The sequence below is a fragment of the Fulmarus glacialis genome, unplaced genomic scaffold (assembly GCF_000690835.1).
Source record: "Fulmarus glacialis isolate BGI_N327 unplaced genomic scaffold, ASM69083v1 scaffold1151, whole genome shotgun sequence".
In the NCBI taxonomy this organism is placed as follows: domain Eukaryota; kingdom Metazoa; phylum Chordata; class Aves; order Procellariiformes; family Procellariidae; genus Fulmarus; species Fulmarus glacialis.
The window spans coordinates 5,910-19,084 of NW_009191927.1; the positions used below are offsets into that span (position 1 = coordinate 5,910).

The 13,175-nt window shown below is 50.7% G+C and overlaps 1 protein-coding gene across 1 annotated transcript in view; it reads left to right on the forward strand.

The window, feature by feature from the left end:
- FRMPD3 (FERM and PDZ domain containing 3) overlaps positions 1-13,175 on the forward strand; it is a gene marked incomplete at its 5' end in the record, with an annotated part of 23,810 nt that overhangs the window by 5,573 nt on the left and 5,062 nt on the right. Inside the window, 1 exon segment of the mRNA XM_009586844.1 lies at positions 6,848-6,992. Within this exon segment, the coding sequence (XP_009585139.1) occupies positions 6,848-6,992 (145 nt within the window).

Genomic DNA, 13,175 nt, shown 5'->3' on the forward strand with positions numbered 1-13,175 from the left:
GGAAGGGCAGTGTCAGCATCTCCTGCCTGGCATCCAGGCAAGCCCCACAGCACTGATGGGGTGCAGAGGAGGCAGAGGGGCTGCTGCTCGCAATGCTCACCCAAGCTCCCCAGTGCAGGAGGCATCGGGAGAGCTGCTCAGCTCCATGGGCACATCGGAGCGAGCTCCTGATGTCCAGCCAGGTAGCTCCACCAGGTTGCACCCCTGGCTGTGTGGCTCTGCAGCTCCTGCAGAAGCTTTGTTCTTACTGAAATGCCTTTCAAATGGAGCATTTCTCCTTTCTGATTTACACAGCTACATGCCCCTGGGCTTTTTATTATTAACAGTCTTGACATTGGCAAAAAAGCTGCCAAAACCCTCTGAATGGGAATGAAAGAGGAATGCTCGGGAGACAGCCAGATCACCTGAGCCCGGACAAGCGTCTGCAGTTTAACAGAGGAGCTGTCCCAGGCTCTGCTTCATCCCTGCGCCAGGCTGCAGGGCAGGAGCCCACAGCGGCTGGTCACTGGCCAAGCACAATTCAATCAAAGGAATCGGGGTAATTGACTTCATGTCTCCCAGCAGGGCCTGCAGCCAGCCGGCACTTTAGCTGAGATCAAGACTCGACAGAGGAAAACAAAGGAATAATTAATTCAGAAAGGTCCCCAGCTGCTGCTGTGCCTGGAATCTGGCTATTGATGTCGGTGTCCCAGGAGCCCTGGCATGCTTCCAGCCTGCCATGGAAATAAAAAGCTGCTGTGCACAGCCGGGGTGCAGCTTTCTCCTCTTCCCCTGGAAGAAGCCAAGTCCTGCCCACCGGCCACCCCTCCCTCTCAATGGCAATGGGATGGTGACCCCTCTGCCTCCGAGCCTTCCCCACCAGAGCCAGCAGCAGCGGGTGCCGGTGGGGCCACAGCCGGCCCCGAGCCCAGTGGTGCTTCCCCCAGCCAAGTGCGGCAGGGACGCACCATGGGTGCCGAGGCCAGTGCCATATGTGCGTTTGCCAAATTGTAGTCTAAAAATGGTGGGGAGCCCCACCAAACTGACGAGGGCAGACGAGGCCATCATTACTCCCACTCATGCAAGCAATGACTGAAGCCCATCGGATTTCTCCTACATGAAGAACGAGGCTTTGCAGTGATGATGGACCTAAAGGCTCTGGTTCCCTAAGCTGAATTCATCTTTGTTTGCATTAAGCCATTCTGAAACACTGTCATCTCACAGTAGAGAAGGAGGGATTGAGATTTCCTATGGCTCAGTATCTGGGATGGGAGGCGCAGATGCAGTTTCCCTCCTCGCAGAGCTTTTCTAGTGGGATGTAAAGCAAAGCACATACCAGCCTGTGGTGCCAGCCCCGGCGGCACCCACAGCGCTGCCTGCGGGCACCCAGGACAGGAGCCAGCCAGAAACGCAGGAGCCAGCCAGAAACACAAGAGTCAGACAACATGTGGAGAGGATGAGTTTCCAAGCCTGCAAAGCCAAATTTGATTTGTTTATTAAAAAAAAAAAAAAACCCAAAACCAAAACAAAAAACAAACAAGCAGACCTCAGGCATCCAGTGCTGTGGGCATGAGCGCAGCCCGGTGGTGCTGCAACCTTGGGAGTGCTGAGAACTTGCTTCAACAAACAGGAAACACAGAGGATGCCAAAAGTGCCAGCAGGCTCTGGTTATTAGAAATCCCACAGGGAAGAGCATGAGCTCTTTGAGTAGCTGGGCGGGGAGATGAAAGCCAGCCAGGGTGGCAGCTGCAGCATGATGGGAAGGTGTAGGTTGGACCTGCACCTTCCCCGGGACATAGCAGCACCATCAAAGTAGAGAAAAAGAGAAACCTACAAGTTTGCAGTCTATAGAGGTACCCCTCCATCCGCTGTGACGTTTTGTGGGACTGTGCAGGGAACAAGAAGGGCGTTGACCCGCAGAGGTGGCGGCTGCTCAAACCCTAAGGAAGGAGATGCTGCTGCAAAAACCTGAAGGTCTGCTGCTAACAAAGGCAGGAGGTTTATTGATTAACAATGGGAAATAATGGTCCTAATCACAAGCAGCCTGATATTGATAGAGCTGAGTTAATAATGCTTAAAGGGAGGGAAGGAAAGGTCAATGTACAAGTGAAAAATAGACTGCTGTCTCATTAGGCCCTGATGCCTATATTATTAAATATAAACTTGGCAGTGTACCTCAAGTAAACCAAGGAACATAAATTATGTAAATTCATCTCCCACCTTTCTACTGCACTACATTAAAGGAAGCAGGCTAAGACCCAAAGTACATGATAAAGGAGGGAGATTAAAAGGAAATGCACATAAGCTTAAGGGTTACAGCATGCATAGATTGGGTCATAAATTAATTTAAATATGAGGACTGTTAAGATCCTCTAGCATAACCCTGGCCATAAAATTTCCTCCAGATATTCTTCTATGAAACCTTCACCTTTGTCTGAACAAGAGACTATCCTCCAGAAGGATATCGAGGTTTGATTTGAAGGCAGGGCATAATAGAAAAAGCACTATATCCTTAATAAGCTAATGTAAAACTCATCTCTTATATCCAGTATAAATGTTTTTTTTTTTTACTTTCCAGAAAGCCTGGTTGCCAAGCAGGAAACTTTAAGAGAAAGAATGTCCTTTTCTCATTAGGACTAGAAAATCTAGAAAACCAGTGTGAGTGAAAGATCAGTAATTTCAGGCTGGTATTATGCATTTAGATGTAGAAAGAGCATTCTCTTTTAAATTTGCTTCTTTTCATGTTGGCATATTACAGGTCAGAGATGAACCTTTACCTGTGCAACCCACTGGGAATCTGATGTTTGGCATTTTTAAAGCAGTAGGTTTATCCCAGTAAGTTTGCTTCTGTGTAAAACCAGCTTTCATCCTGAAGGTGCTGCTGCCCTGATAAAAATCAGACAGGCATTTATGCTCTGGCGTCCCAAGGAAGCAGAGCCCTCAGGCCACTGAGGTATGAGCCTCCGCTGCTGTCACAGCGAGAACGTGCCAGTGAGGAGGATGAAAAGGATGGGCTGGTTGGCATGAGACGCCATCAGGGGGAGGATAACCAGAGGGTTATCCTAGTGAATAACTTGTTCCCCATCAGTGATTACACCATCTCCTGATTAACAGCTGGGAAAGAGGTACTGCATTTTGTGGCCAATTCCAAAAAAATCAGTGCCGAGGGGGCAGGGAGCAGGTCTTAGAGGAACGACACCAGTTTTGCTCCTGCTGCATCCTTTCCCTGCCTTCTGGGTGCTCACAGAAGTCTCTCCTCTCTACCACACCACTGGGTTTAGAAAACTTATGAAGATTCACGCTCTTTCAGGTTGCTGCCTTTTTGTCAGGTCTGGTTGAGATTGAGCAGTGAGTTAAAAAAATTGCAGGGGGAGGCAGGGATGTTGCATGAGCCCCTTGAGGACCAGGCCAATACTGACCACAGGCACGGGCCCTCACTGCTCCTTGCAGGATGTTTCCAAAGGAAAGGAGGTCAATCCCATTTGCCGCAAGACATGGGTATCGCAAGGAAGCCCAAAGCACAGACTACAGTCCTGTGTTGTTGTTACTTAGAGCAGCTCCCTGCAAAGCTGCCTTGAGTTTACCATCTAAAACCCTTAGCAACATTAGTTGGAAATTTTTCATGCAACTGTTCAGAAAGTCAATGTTTGCTCAGCTCGCGTGTGCCTGGCTGTCTCCATGAGATCTCATTTGCCTTGCTTGCGTGGAACAGGGTGACCAAGATTGCCGATGTCTAAAAATAACACCTCCTTTAGCTGCCATCCCTGACACCTCCTCTTTGTAGCCTGATTTCCCAAGGAAACAAGGCTGCTGCGATCGTGTTGCCTCTTTGCCTCTTGACCCCGCAAATCACTTTCAGATCTGTTAGCCACTTTCAGGGAGGTGTGGCAGCAGGGTGGAAGTCTCGAAGGCAGCTGAGCTGCTACAATCTCGGCAAAATTACCTAGGTAGGTAATCTAGGAAGAGAGAGATTCAGTCTTGTAACCCCACGTGAGAAAGGGTTACAGCCAGACCTCTGTCAGTGAGCAGCAGAGAAGCCACCGAGGCCAGGGGACACACTGCAGCAGCTTTGCTCACATTCGAAATCTTTTTAAACAACCAATAATCCATCAGCAGGACACAGAGCCCCTGCAGCGGGGCATCCCAGGCCACGGGGAGCTCACTGGAGCACTGCCAGCAGCACGGGTGGATGGCTTCACGCTGCCCCTGAAGTGATTTAATCCCTAATAACAATATTTGAACACTTGACAATTGGAGAACTCTCACACCGCTTACTTGCCAGGATGTGAGAGTAATCGTTTCTAAGACCCTTCACTAAGTTGTAATGCTAATCAGTATTAAGATTCCTCTTTTTCAGAGCGGAGTGCTACAATTAACCCCAGCATGCCACACACTGATTGCTGGAAGCCAGTCTGGAGGCTGGGCTTGCTCAGAGACCTGGCAGGAGCTCACGGCATCTTGGTGCATCGAATGTGTTTTATTTGTAGGCAAGAAACACCAGTCAGATTGGTTGTGTCTCAGTCCTGTCTCCCTTCAGGAGGACTGATCCAGGGGTTGCTTCTTGCCAGCAAGAACCTACAGTCCCATCTCTGGATGGGTGGGAGCATCCTGAAGCAGAGGTATCTGAGCAAAGATGGAAATAGGGCTGGGTCTCAGAGGTACTGGTACCCAGCTAGGATACTGGGACTGTACCGCAGGCTGAATGGCTGACAGGGAGGCAATGAAGGCCCGTGACTCTGTGCCACTCAGCCTTCATGTCCCCAAGAGCTAGCTGTGAATCTCTGGCGTGTGACTCACACATGGTGGAAATTATCCCCCTGGTTTTCCTTTTGAAAGGGAATTCTCAACCCACCTTGGCCTCTTCATTTAACCTCCCAGTAGTGGATACTCATCAGCCATTGCCTCCCTCCCCTTGGTGTTTGCTTCCTTTCTTGTTGCTAGCACTCAAACCCTTGCTGCTGCATAACAGAGGGGGGAAAATGCACAAATGTCTCTTTATTCAACAGATGGCTTGAAAACCCAAGAAGGCTTAGCCCTATGTAGAAGGCATTTGTTTTAAGGATGCTTCATATGGCAGAACTGGAACACATGGTTTCCTTTCATCACTTATGTCAAGACTGGAGCTGGGCTAAGAGGTGTCACCCCCCCTCACCGCTGCATGCCTGCCTCCTTCGAGCTATGTGAAGAATCTCTTCTCTCCATTCTTTCTATCTTGATACTTTCCCTTTGATCTGTGTCATCTCAGGTTTATTTTCCATGACGCAGAAAGAACCTTGTCAAGTGGGCAGGGGTAGAGCCTCTCAGCAGAGCACGTTTGTTTTTCAGGTTATTTCTTTTCCACGTCAGGTTATTTCTTTTTCTTTCTCTTCCTGCACAGCAGCCAAGGAGGGAACTTCTTTACCCTGGCCCTACGAGGAAGCAGCCAGGGGCTGGTGTGGCTTGGGAGTCACACATGGCTCTGCCCAGCGCTGATGGCTTCACACCCAGGTTTATTGCGTTATATGGTCCAGAGCATGATGTGCTGTAAGGCCAGGTCTTTCTTTGCCAGAGTTGGCTTGGTGGCTTAAAAAAGCAAGTGTTGAGCAGAGCACAGAACTGACCAGTGGGTACCAGGAACCTCCTGTGGTTATAAAACAAGAAAACCAAAATAGCTTTAATGCTTTTCACACTGCATAGGCTTAAGTGGTTTTTAAAACGGGCTTGGTTTCCCCTGGATGTGGTAAACGAGTTCTTCTGAGTCTTGGAGGGCTCTCAGTGTGCAAGAGATCGAGCATGGCAGGACGGGCAACCCAAGCCACAGTAGTAGCTAAACATCCCCCAGTTGCCTCAGATAAGCCCTGTACCTGAGTACAAAGGTCCTTTAGGTAGGGGTGCTTTGTGCAAGGGGTAGATGAGGGCTAGAGCTGCCACGCAATAACTTTATTCAAGGCACTGTCAATTTTTTTTCCATCTCACGGGTCCACCTTGAGCGGTGCTGGGGTCTCAGACCAAGTGTGGACCACTCAGCCGACCTGTGCTGGCACAGGCTGCTCTGCCCAGCCAGATCCCAGCAGTGTATGGGACCTCACCGGGCGGGTAAGAGTGGATCCCACCCCAACAGCTTTCCCGGGGGTAGCTAACCTTCTCCTTGGGACAAGCCGGGAGTCGGGGAGTTGCAGTGTCTGCCACTAGATTGTGCAATGAGGTTATATGTGGCACACAGATCGTGTCTGATTTTTTCTTCTCTTTAAAGCAAAGACCTTTTTTAGCGTGCAAATAAATGCTCTGCTAAAAGAGAAGACACCATCTGCTCCTAAGAACAAATTTAATTTTCCAAAGGGTTAGATTTAAATAAGATCCACAGTTGGTGGCTGGAGCCTGTAGTGGGTTTTTGCCCATTCTGCATCTTGCTGGAAGCTAGATGTCTTACTTTATGGGAGGGCGATGTGGTGCCTGCAGTGAAACAGGGGTTCTGGCAGTCTGGAGACTCCACAAACTCCCTGAGCTCCCCAGGGCCTGATGGTTAAAGTTGTGCTTGCAGGTAGGCTTAGAGCATCGACATGCAGACAAACAATCACGAGCCAGTCGCATGGGGGCCCTGCCATGCACACGCTGTGCCCTGCAGGGCTCCACCTCCCTCATCATCCTTAGGGGAGTCAGCAAGCGGGAATTACAGCTGCAGCAAGGTGCTTTCTTGTGCACAGTGATTTGTTGGGTGACCTGGAGCAAGGACATGCACCTGGGTGTTTTTTCCTGTGTGGGTGCTAAAAGTGCCAGCCAGCTCACCAGCTACACCAGTGCAGGGCCCCGGCGCAATCCCTTTGGAGCACCGGTCCCATGTCAGCTGAGCCGCGTGGCCCTCATGCGCTTCGCCTCTCTTGCCTTCCAGCCGCTAGTATTGCTGATGGAGTGGCCTGAAGCCACCAACTTCGCCTGCTTGATCGCAGGCTACTGCCGTCTCCTGGTGGACTCCAAGAAGATGATATTCTCCAGGGCCCCCAGCCAGCCGCCCCCGCCTCAGATTATCAAGGCAGGTACGTTTCAGCCTCTGCTTTCTGTGCGAGCCCCTTTCCCAGCCTCCCCCTCCTCCTCCTCCCTCCTCCCAGGGCTCTCCAGCATTAGAAAGGAGAAGGGTTTCCCTGGTATCTCCCCTGTGCTCCCATTCCCCCTGCAGAACCAGCAGACCCCCTTTTAACCAGAAAACAAGGAGCAGGGAGACAAGTCCTCATTTTGGATAAGCTCTGACTTGTGGTGTCAGCTTGGGCCCTAAACACTCACTGCAAGTGTTCTTCTGGCAACTCCTAAAGCAGATCCAGGAGGTGCCATTTGAAAAGACCTGTAATGCTGCCAGCTAAATGCTGGGTCCTTGCAAAACAGCCTGTGCATTGCCGCAAGGATGCAGCACACGTTCCTTGGCTGGCATCCTGGCTCCAGAGACCAACGTGAGTGTATGCACTCAGCCAGGGACTGTGCTCCTGCTGCCTTTGGACACTGCTGTCTTCATCAGAGGGGGTCTGGGCTGGACGGGCAGCTCTGGAAGCACAGCTGCTCTGCTGATTTCCTAAATCAGGAAGAAAACTTTGGTGTCCCAGCTTTTCAGGTGCCCAGCGTGATGCAGGGAGCAGAGGGCTGGTCTGGGCACAGCAGGAGACCAGAACAGCTAAAGACAGGTTCTGTCCCACCAGGCACCAATGCTCTGTTCGTTGAGGATGGATTGCAGGTGTGAGTCACTCTCAAAATGATCAACGATTCTCAAGAGTGATTTCAAACAAGAGCCAACCATCAGCTACATGCTGTTGTTCCATGCAGGTGTTCACATCGAATGTTTTGTATAGGGAAATATAAAATACAGAATCGGTGGCTGGAGGTGGGCAAAATACCAACCCAGCTGACTCTGGAAGGTTGTCCCCAGACCTTCCGAGTGACTGCAACTCCAGAGAGCTGTGACAAGTCTTCAGTTTAGCTGGCAGAATGTCAAAACTGCCTCCTCAAGATGGGACTAGCTGGGGGAGGTGGGAGGAGTGCCGAGAGCTAGTAGGGTCCTTGGAAAAGGACTCGGTGCATCTGAGGTTTGACAAAGGCGCCCAGACATGGACTTAGCACATGTGGGAGGACACACTTACAAGAGGCATCAGGAAAGCATCTGCAGCAACCTCAGTGAATCCAGGGAAAGACCTGGCAGGTGATGTTGATGTAAGTATACACACATGGTCTCCTTTCGTTTCTTCACCTGCGCCTCTTATTGACAGCTGTAACTGTGCTCTCTGCTCTGGGTGCCCTACAGAAACACATTTAGTCACATTTTGCTATGAGTGGAGGGTGTTTCCAACTTAACTAGCTATCATCAGAGTGCTCCTTCCCTGGGTCATGTCACCCTGAGGTGGGCTACAGCGACATGCGGGGCACATGCTGTGGGGAGTCAGAGGAATGCAGTAGGAAGCGGATAGCATCCCAGAACATCCCCAAGGGCTCGGAGGGAGGCTGGCAGCGCCCACAGTTACTGGTCACTCAGGGGATGTCTCAGCACATGCGAGTGGTGCTTTTTCACACTCTAATAACAGTGATAATAGCCAGGATCTTTCCTCGGGGAGATTTTGCTTTGTGGGCATGGGCCAAACCTATGCCAAAAGGGGTAGTAGATCTTGCCCTTCTCTTGACAGTCTCAAGAAACCAGTGTCACTCTGCAGGGGGCTGGAGTGAGTGTGAGGGGAAGTCATGGTGTGGGTAGGACAGCAATGGAGCAATGGATCCATGTTCTTCATACCAAAGAGCTAGCCCCTCCCTAGCCTGGTCTATCATCAGGGGTGCAATGCAAACCTCTCTGACCAGTGGAGCGGAACAGTCTCCCTGCAGACCCAGTACACTCAGCCCAGCTGCTAAGGCATCCTTCAGAAGGAGTGAATTTAGTGTGTACTGAGAAAACAAAGTCTGCTCACAATTCTGGTCTCACTACAGCTGCAGGCTGAGCTATCAGGAGCTATGCAGATCACAGGGAGCAGGGACTGCTGATCATTAGCACATCTCTGCAGGAATAGTAAGAAAGCCCCACTGGGGTGAATCAAGTTAGCCCAGGCTTTGACTTTCCAGGCTGCAGGCAGACTGTGCCAGAATCTTAGATGTAAAATCAAGCCCTGGCCCATGCTTTTTGCCTAAAAGAGGAGCACATCCATCTTCCCTGAGGCCCATTAAAACCTCCTGCTGAATGCACGCTCTGTCCGGATGCTGTCAGTTAGATCCATCTCTTCACATTTCCCTGCGGAGCTGTATGCCAGATCCTTGCCCTCCGCAGGAAGGGTTGTGCCGTGCTGGAGCTGCGCAGGCGATTCGCCTCCCTGCCCCTTCCTCTCCCCGTTCCCATCAGCAACCATCGTCAGCCAAGCAGCTGCGTGCCCTTGGTTGCTCTCTCAGCTCTTCATCAGGACCTTCTCTCCCAGAGCATCCAGCAGCTGGATTAAGGTTTTGGCCCCATTCAGCCACAGGCCCTGGCTCGGTATGGGCAGCCAGCGAGGCTGTCCAAGCAGGGCAGGCTGCTAGCATGACCCATCAGAGGTGTCTGGCTTTGGGAAAGCCTCTGTTTTGAGCCATGCCGCCCCACCGCAGCCCACCCCTGAACACACTTCCCCAGCTGTGGCAGCCTTGTGTTCACTCACACAGCTGTCATTTCTGAGTACCATATGTCCATAAATGAGAGAGATATTGTTTTGATTGGGATTTTAGCATTGCAGGTGATGAACAGTATAATACAAATGTGTGTTTGGGGAGACAAATAGTCCAATTTGTTGAGCTAATGAATTTAATTAGGATTTATTTGATTTAATTTATACTTGGTAAGACTGCATCCCCCTGGCCGTTCTCAGCTCAGCTGCACAATTCAACCTGTAATGCAGGCAGATGCTCCTCCCGAGGGCTGGACCACTGGCCAGAAGTTGAAGGAATATTTCAGCCACTTGCCTCGCACAAGGGAGCAAGGGGAGGCTGTCACAGGGAAATGCTTAACAGCAGGAGCAGAGGGCTCTTTCGGAGCTAGCCTGATCTGATAGCTGTCAGCCAGACAGAAACAGCGCATAGATTGTGGGCAGCGAGGGACAAGGGACTGGTGGGGAGTGCCTGTCACTTAAAGTCAGCCAAGCTACATTGGATGTCTCCCTGAAAGGCAATATTGCACCACATTTAGCAGTCTCCTGAGGAAAACTTTATGCAAAAATGGTGACAACAATTCCTTCTCGCCGTGTAACGCGTGAACTGGCAGACTGAGGCTGAAGGTCCTAGCCCATGCATGCAGCCAGGCTGCTCCCATTGCCCTCTGAATATGGCTGATGGCTCGGTGATGCGGCACCCATATCCCCGTGTCTAAGTGCCCGCTGTGCTGGCCAGCCCTCCTCTGGTTCTGCCCAGCTCTGCCTCCCAGAGGTACTGGGATCTTGCTTCCTCTCCCTGCTGCTGTCACGCAGCACAGTAACAAGACATTTTCCCAGTAGACGTGGGTGGAATCCAGCCCAGAGCAGTAAGACAGCTGAGACATTTAGGAAACAGACCTGTCGGGAAAGGTTAAAGGGATTTGCTGCAGCTAGTCTAGAAAAGAGATGGGTGGGGAGATGGAGAGGGAGGAACAGGACAATATTTCTGAAGTCTAAAGGTTGTTTGTAAAAGGGCACTGATCAGTTGTGCTGCTGGTCCATGGTGTCATTGATGTAATTCCTTGCAAAAAACAGCATTAGAGTCAATACTTTATCATAAATGTCATAATATTTAACTTTACAAAAATTATATGATTAAACTCTATAGCATATCATCATTTTGGAGACAATGGAGCAAACCACACGAGGAGGTGGCCTGCTCCATCAGTGTGTCACAGGGCTTTTGCTGGCTGGAGCTCAACTGCTTCTAAATCCCGTCCAGCCACCCTCTAGGCTTTTCTGGCCTCCATCATCACTATACCCCAGCCACACCTAAGGGCCTCACTAAAACACTTTCAACAGCTCTTTGTTAATGGGAATCCAGATTTTAATGATTTAGGAAAAAAAGGCATGTCAGCTTGTTCGATACCATGCAGGCTTTTTTGAGCTGGCCACCTTCCATGTCCACCATGTAAATCTCTGTATGTCCCTCTCCCTTCTGCCTCCTCCAGGTCTTCCCTTCTCTCCTTATTGCAGGGAGGGGTTGACGTCTCAGAGCCAGAAGGTCCCTTGTCTTCAGTGTCAGCAGTCCCCTCCTGCTCTTGGTGGCAACATGTGTGGTATCCCTCAGGGCTTAACCCTTTCCTCTAGAGAGACCCACACACTCAGCTGGGGAGGCTAAGGCAAGTGTGGCGCACGCAAAGCCACCCATGGGAATGTGCTCCCCTCCATCACACACACGTTTATGAAGGTTGCTTTAGTTACAGTTTTCCTGCCTCAGAAGTGGGGTAGAGACAAGCTGATCACCTGAAGTCCCTTCCAGCCCATGATCTATTCGAGGAGCTAAGCAATAGGACCCCCTGTGAAACTTCCCTCAGACACAAGGGAGCAGAATAGAGCTGGCAGATCTTTAAGGACACTTTCCATAGAGCACAAGAGCTCTCAATCCCCACGTGTAAGAAATCAGGAAAGGAAGGCAAGAGACCAGCATGGATGAGTCAAGACCTGCTGGTCAAACTAAAGAGCAAGAAGGAAATGCATAGGCAGTCGAAGCAGAGACGGGTATCCTGGGAGGAGTATAGGAACATTGCCCGGCTGTGTAGGGATGGGGAAGGAAAGCCAAGGTGCGGCTGGAGCTGAACTTGGCAAGGGACACAAAGAATAATAAGAAGGGCTTCTATAGGTATGTCAGCAAGAAAAGGAAGGTCAAAGAAAGCTTACCCCGCCCCGATGAACACAACTGGCAAACTGGTAACAACGGATGAGGAGAAGGCTGCGGTACTCAACAACTTTTTTGCCTCAGTCTTCACTTGGCAACTCTCTTCCCACACCTCTCGAGTGGATGGACCGTAAGGCAGGGACTGGGGGAGCAAAGTCCCTCTCACTGTAAGAGAAGATCAGGTTCATGACCACCTGAGGAACCTGAACATATGTAAGTCTATGGGACCTGACAAGATGCATCCCAGAGTCCTGAGGGAATTGGCTGATGTAGTTGCCAAGCTACTATCCATGATATTTGAAAAGTCATGGCGAAGTCAGGTGAAGTCCCCACTGACTGGAAAAAGAGAAACATTGCACCCATTTCTAAAAAGGGTAGAAAGGAGGACCTTGGGAACTACCAACCTGTCAGCCTCACCTCTGTGCCTGGGAAGATCATGGAACAGATCCTCCTAGAAGCTAAGGCATATGGAGGAGATGGTTCGAGACAGCCAGCATGGCTTCACCAAGGGCAAGTCTTCCCTGCCCAACCTAGTGGCCTTCTATGAAGAGTGACTACATCAGTGGGCAAGGAAAGAGCTACTGATGTCATCTATCTGGAATTCTGTAAGGCCTTTGACACAGTCCCCCACAACATCCTTCTCTCTAAATTGTAGAGATAAGGATTCGATGGATGGACTGTTCGGTGGATAAGGAATTGGTTGGATGGTCACATCCAGAGGCTAGTGGTCAACTGGCTCAATGTCCAGATGGAGATCAGTGATGAGTGGTGTCCCTCAGGGGTCCATATTGGGACCAGTACTGTTTAATATCTTCATCAATGACATAGACAGTGGGATCGAGTGCACCCTCAGCAAGTTTGCAGACGACACCAAGCTGAGTGGGGTGGTTGGCACACCTGAGGGACAGGATGTCATCCAGAGGGACCTGGACAAACTCAAGAAGTGGGCCCGTATGAACTTCAAGAGGTTCAACAAGGCCAAGTGCAAGGTCCTGCACCTGGTTTGGGGCAACCCCCAGTATCAATACAGGCTGGGGGATGAAGGGATTGAGAGCAGCCTGGTGGAGAGGGACTTGGGGGTACTGGTGGATGAAAAGCTGGACACGAGCCGACAACATGCACTCACAGCCCAGAAAGCCAAACATATCCTGGGCTGCATAAAGAGAAGCGTGGCCAGCAGGTCGAGGGAGGTGATTCTGCCCCTCTACTCCGCTCTGGTGAGACCCCACCTGGAGTACTTCGTTCAGCTCTGGAGTCCTCAGTACAAGAAAGACATGGACCTGGTGGAGTGGGTCCAGAGAAAGGCCACGAAAATAATCAGAGGGCTGGAACACCTCTCCTAGGAGGACAGGCTGAGAGAGTTGGGGGGTTTAGCCTGGTGA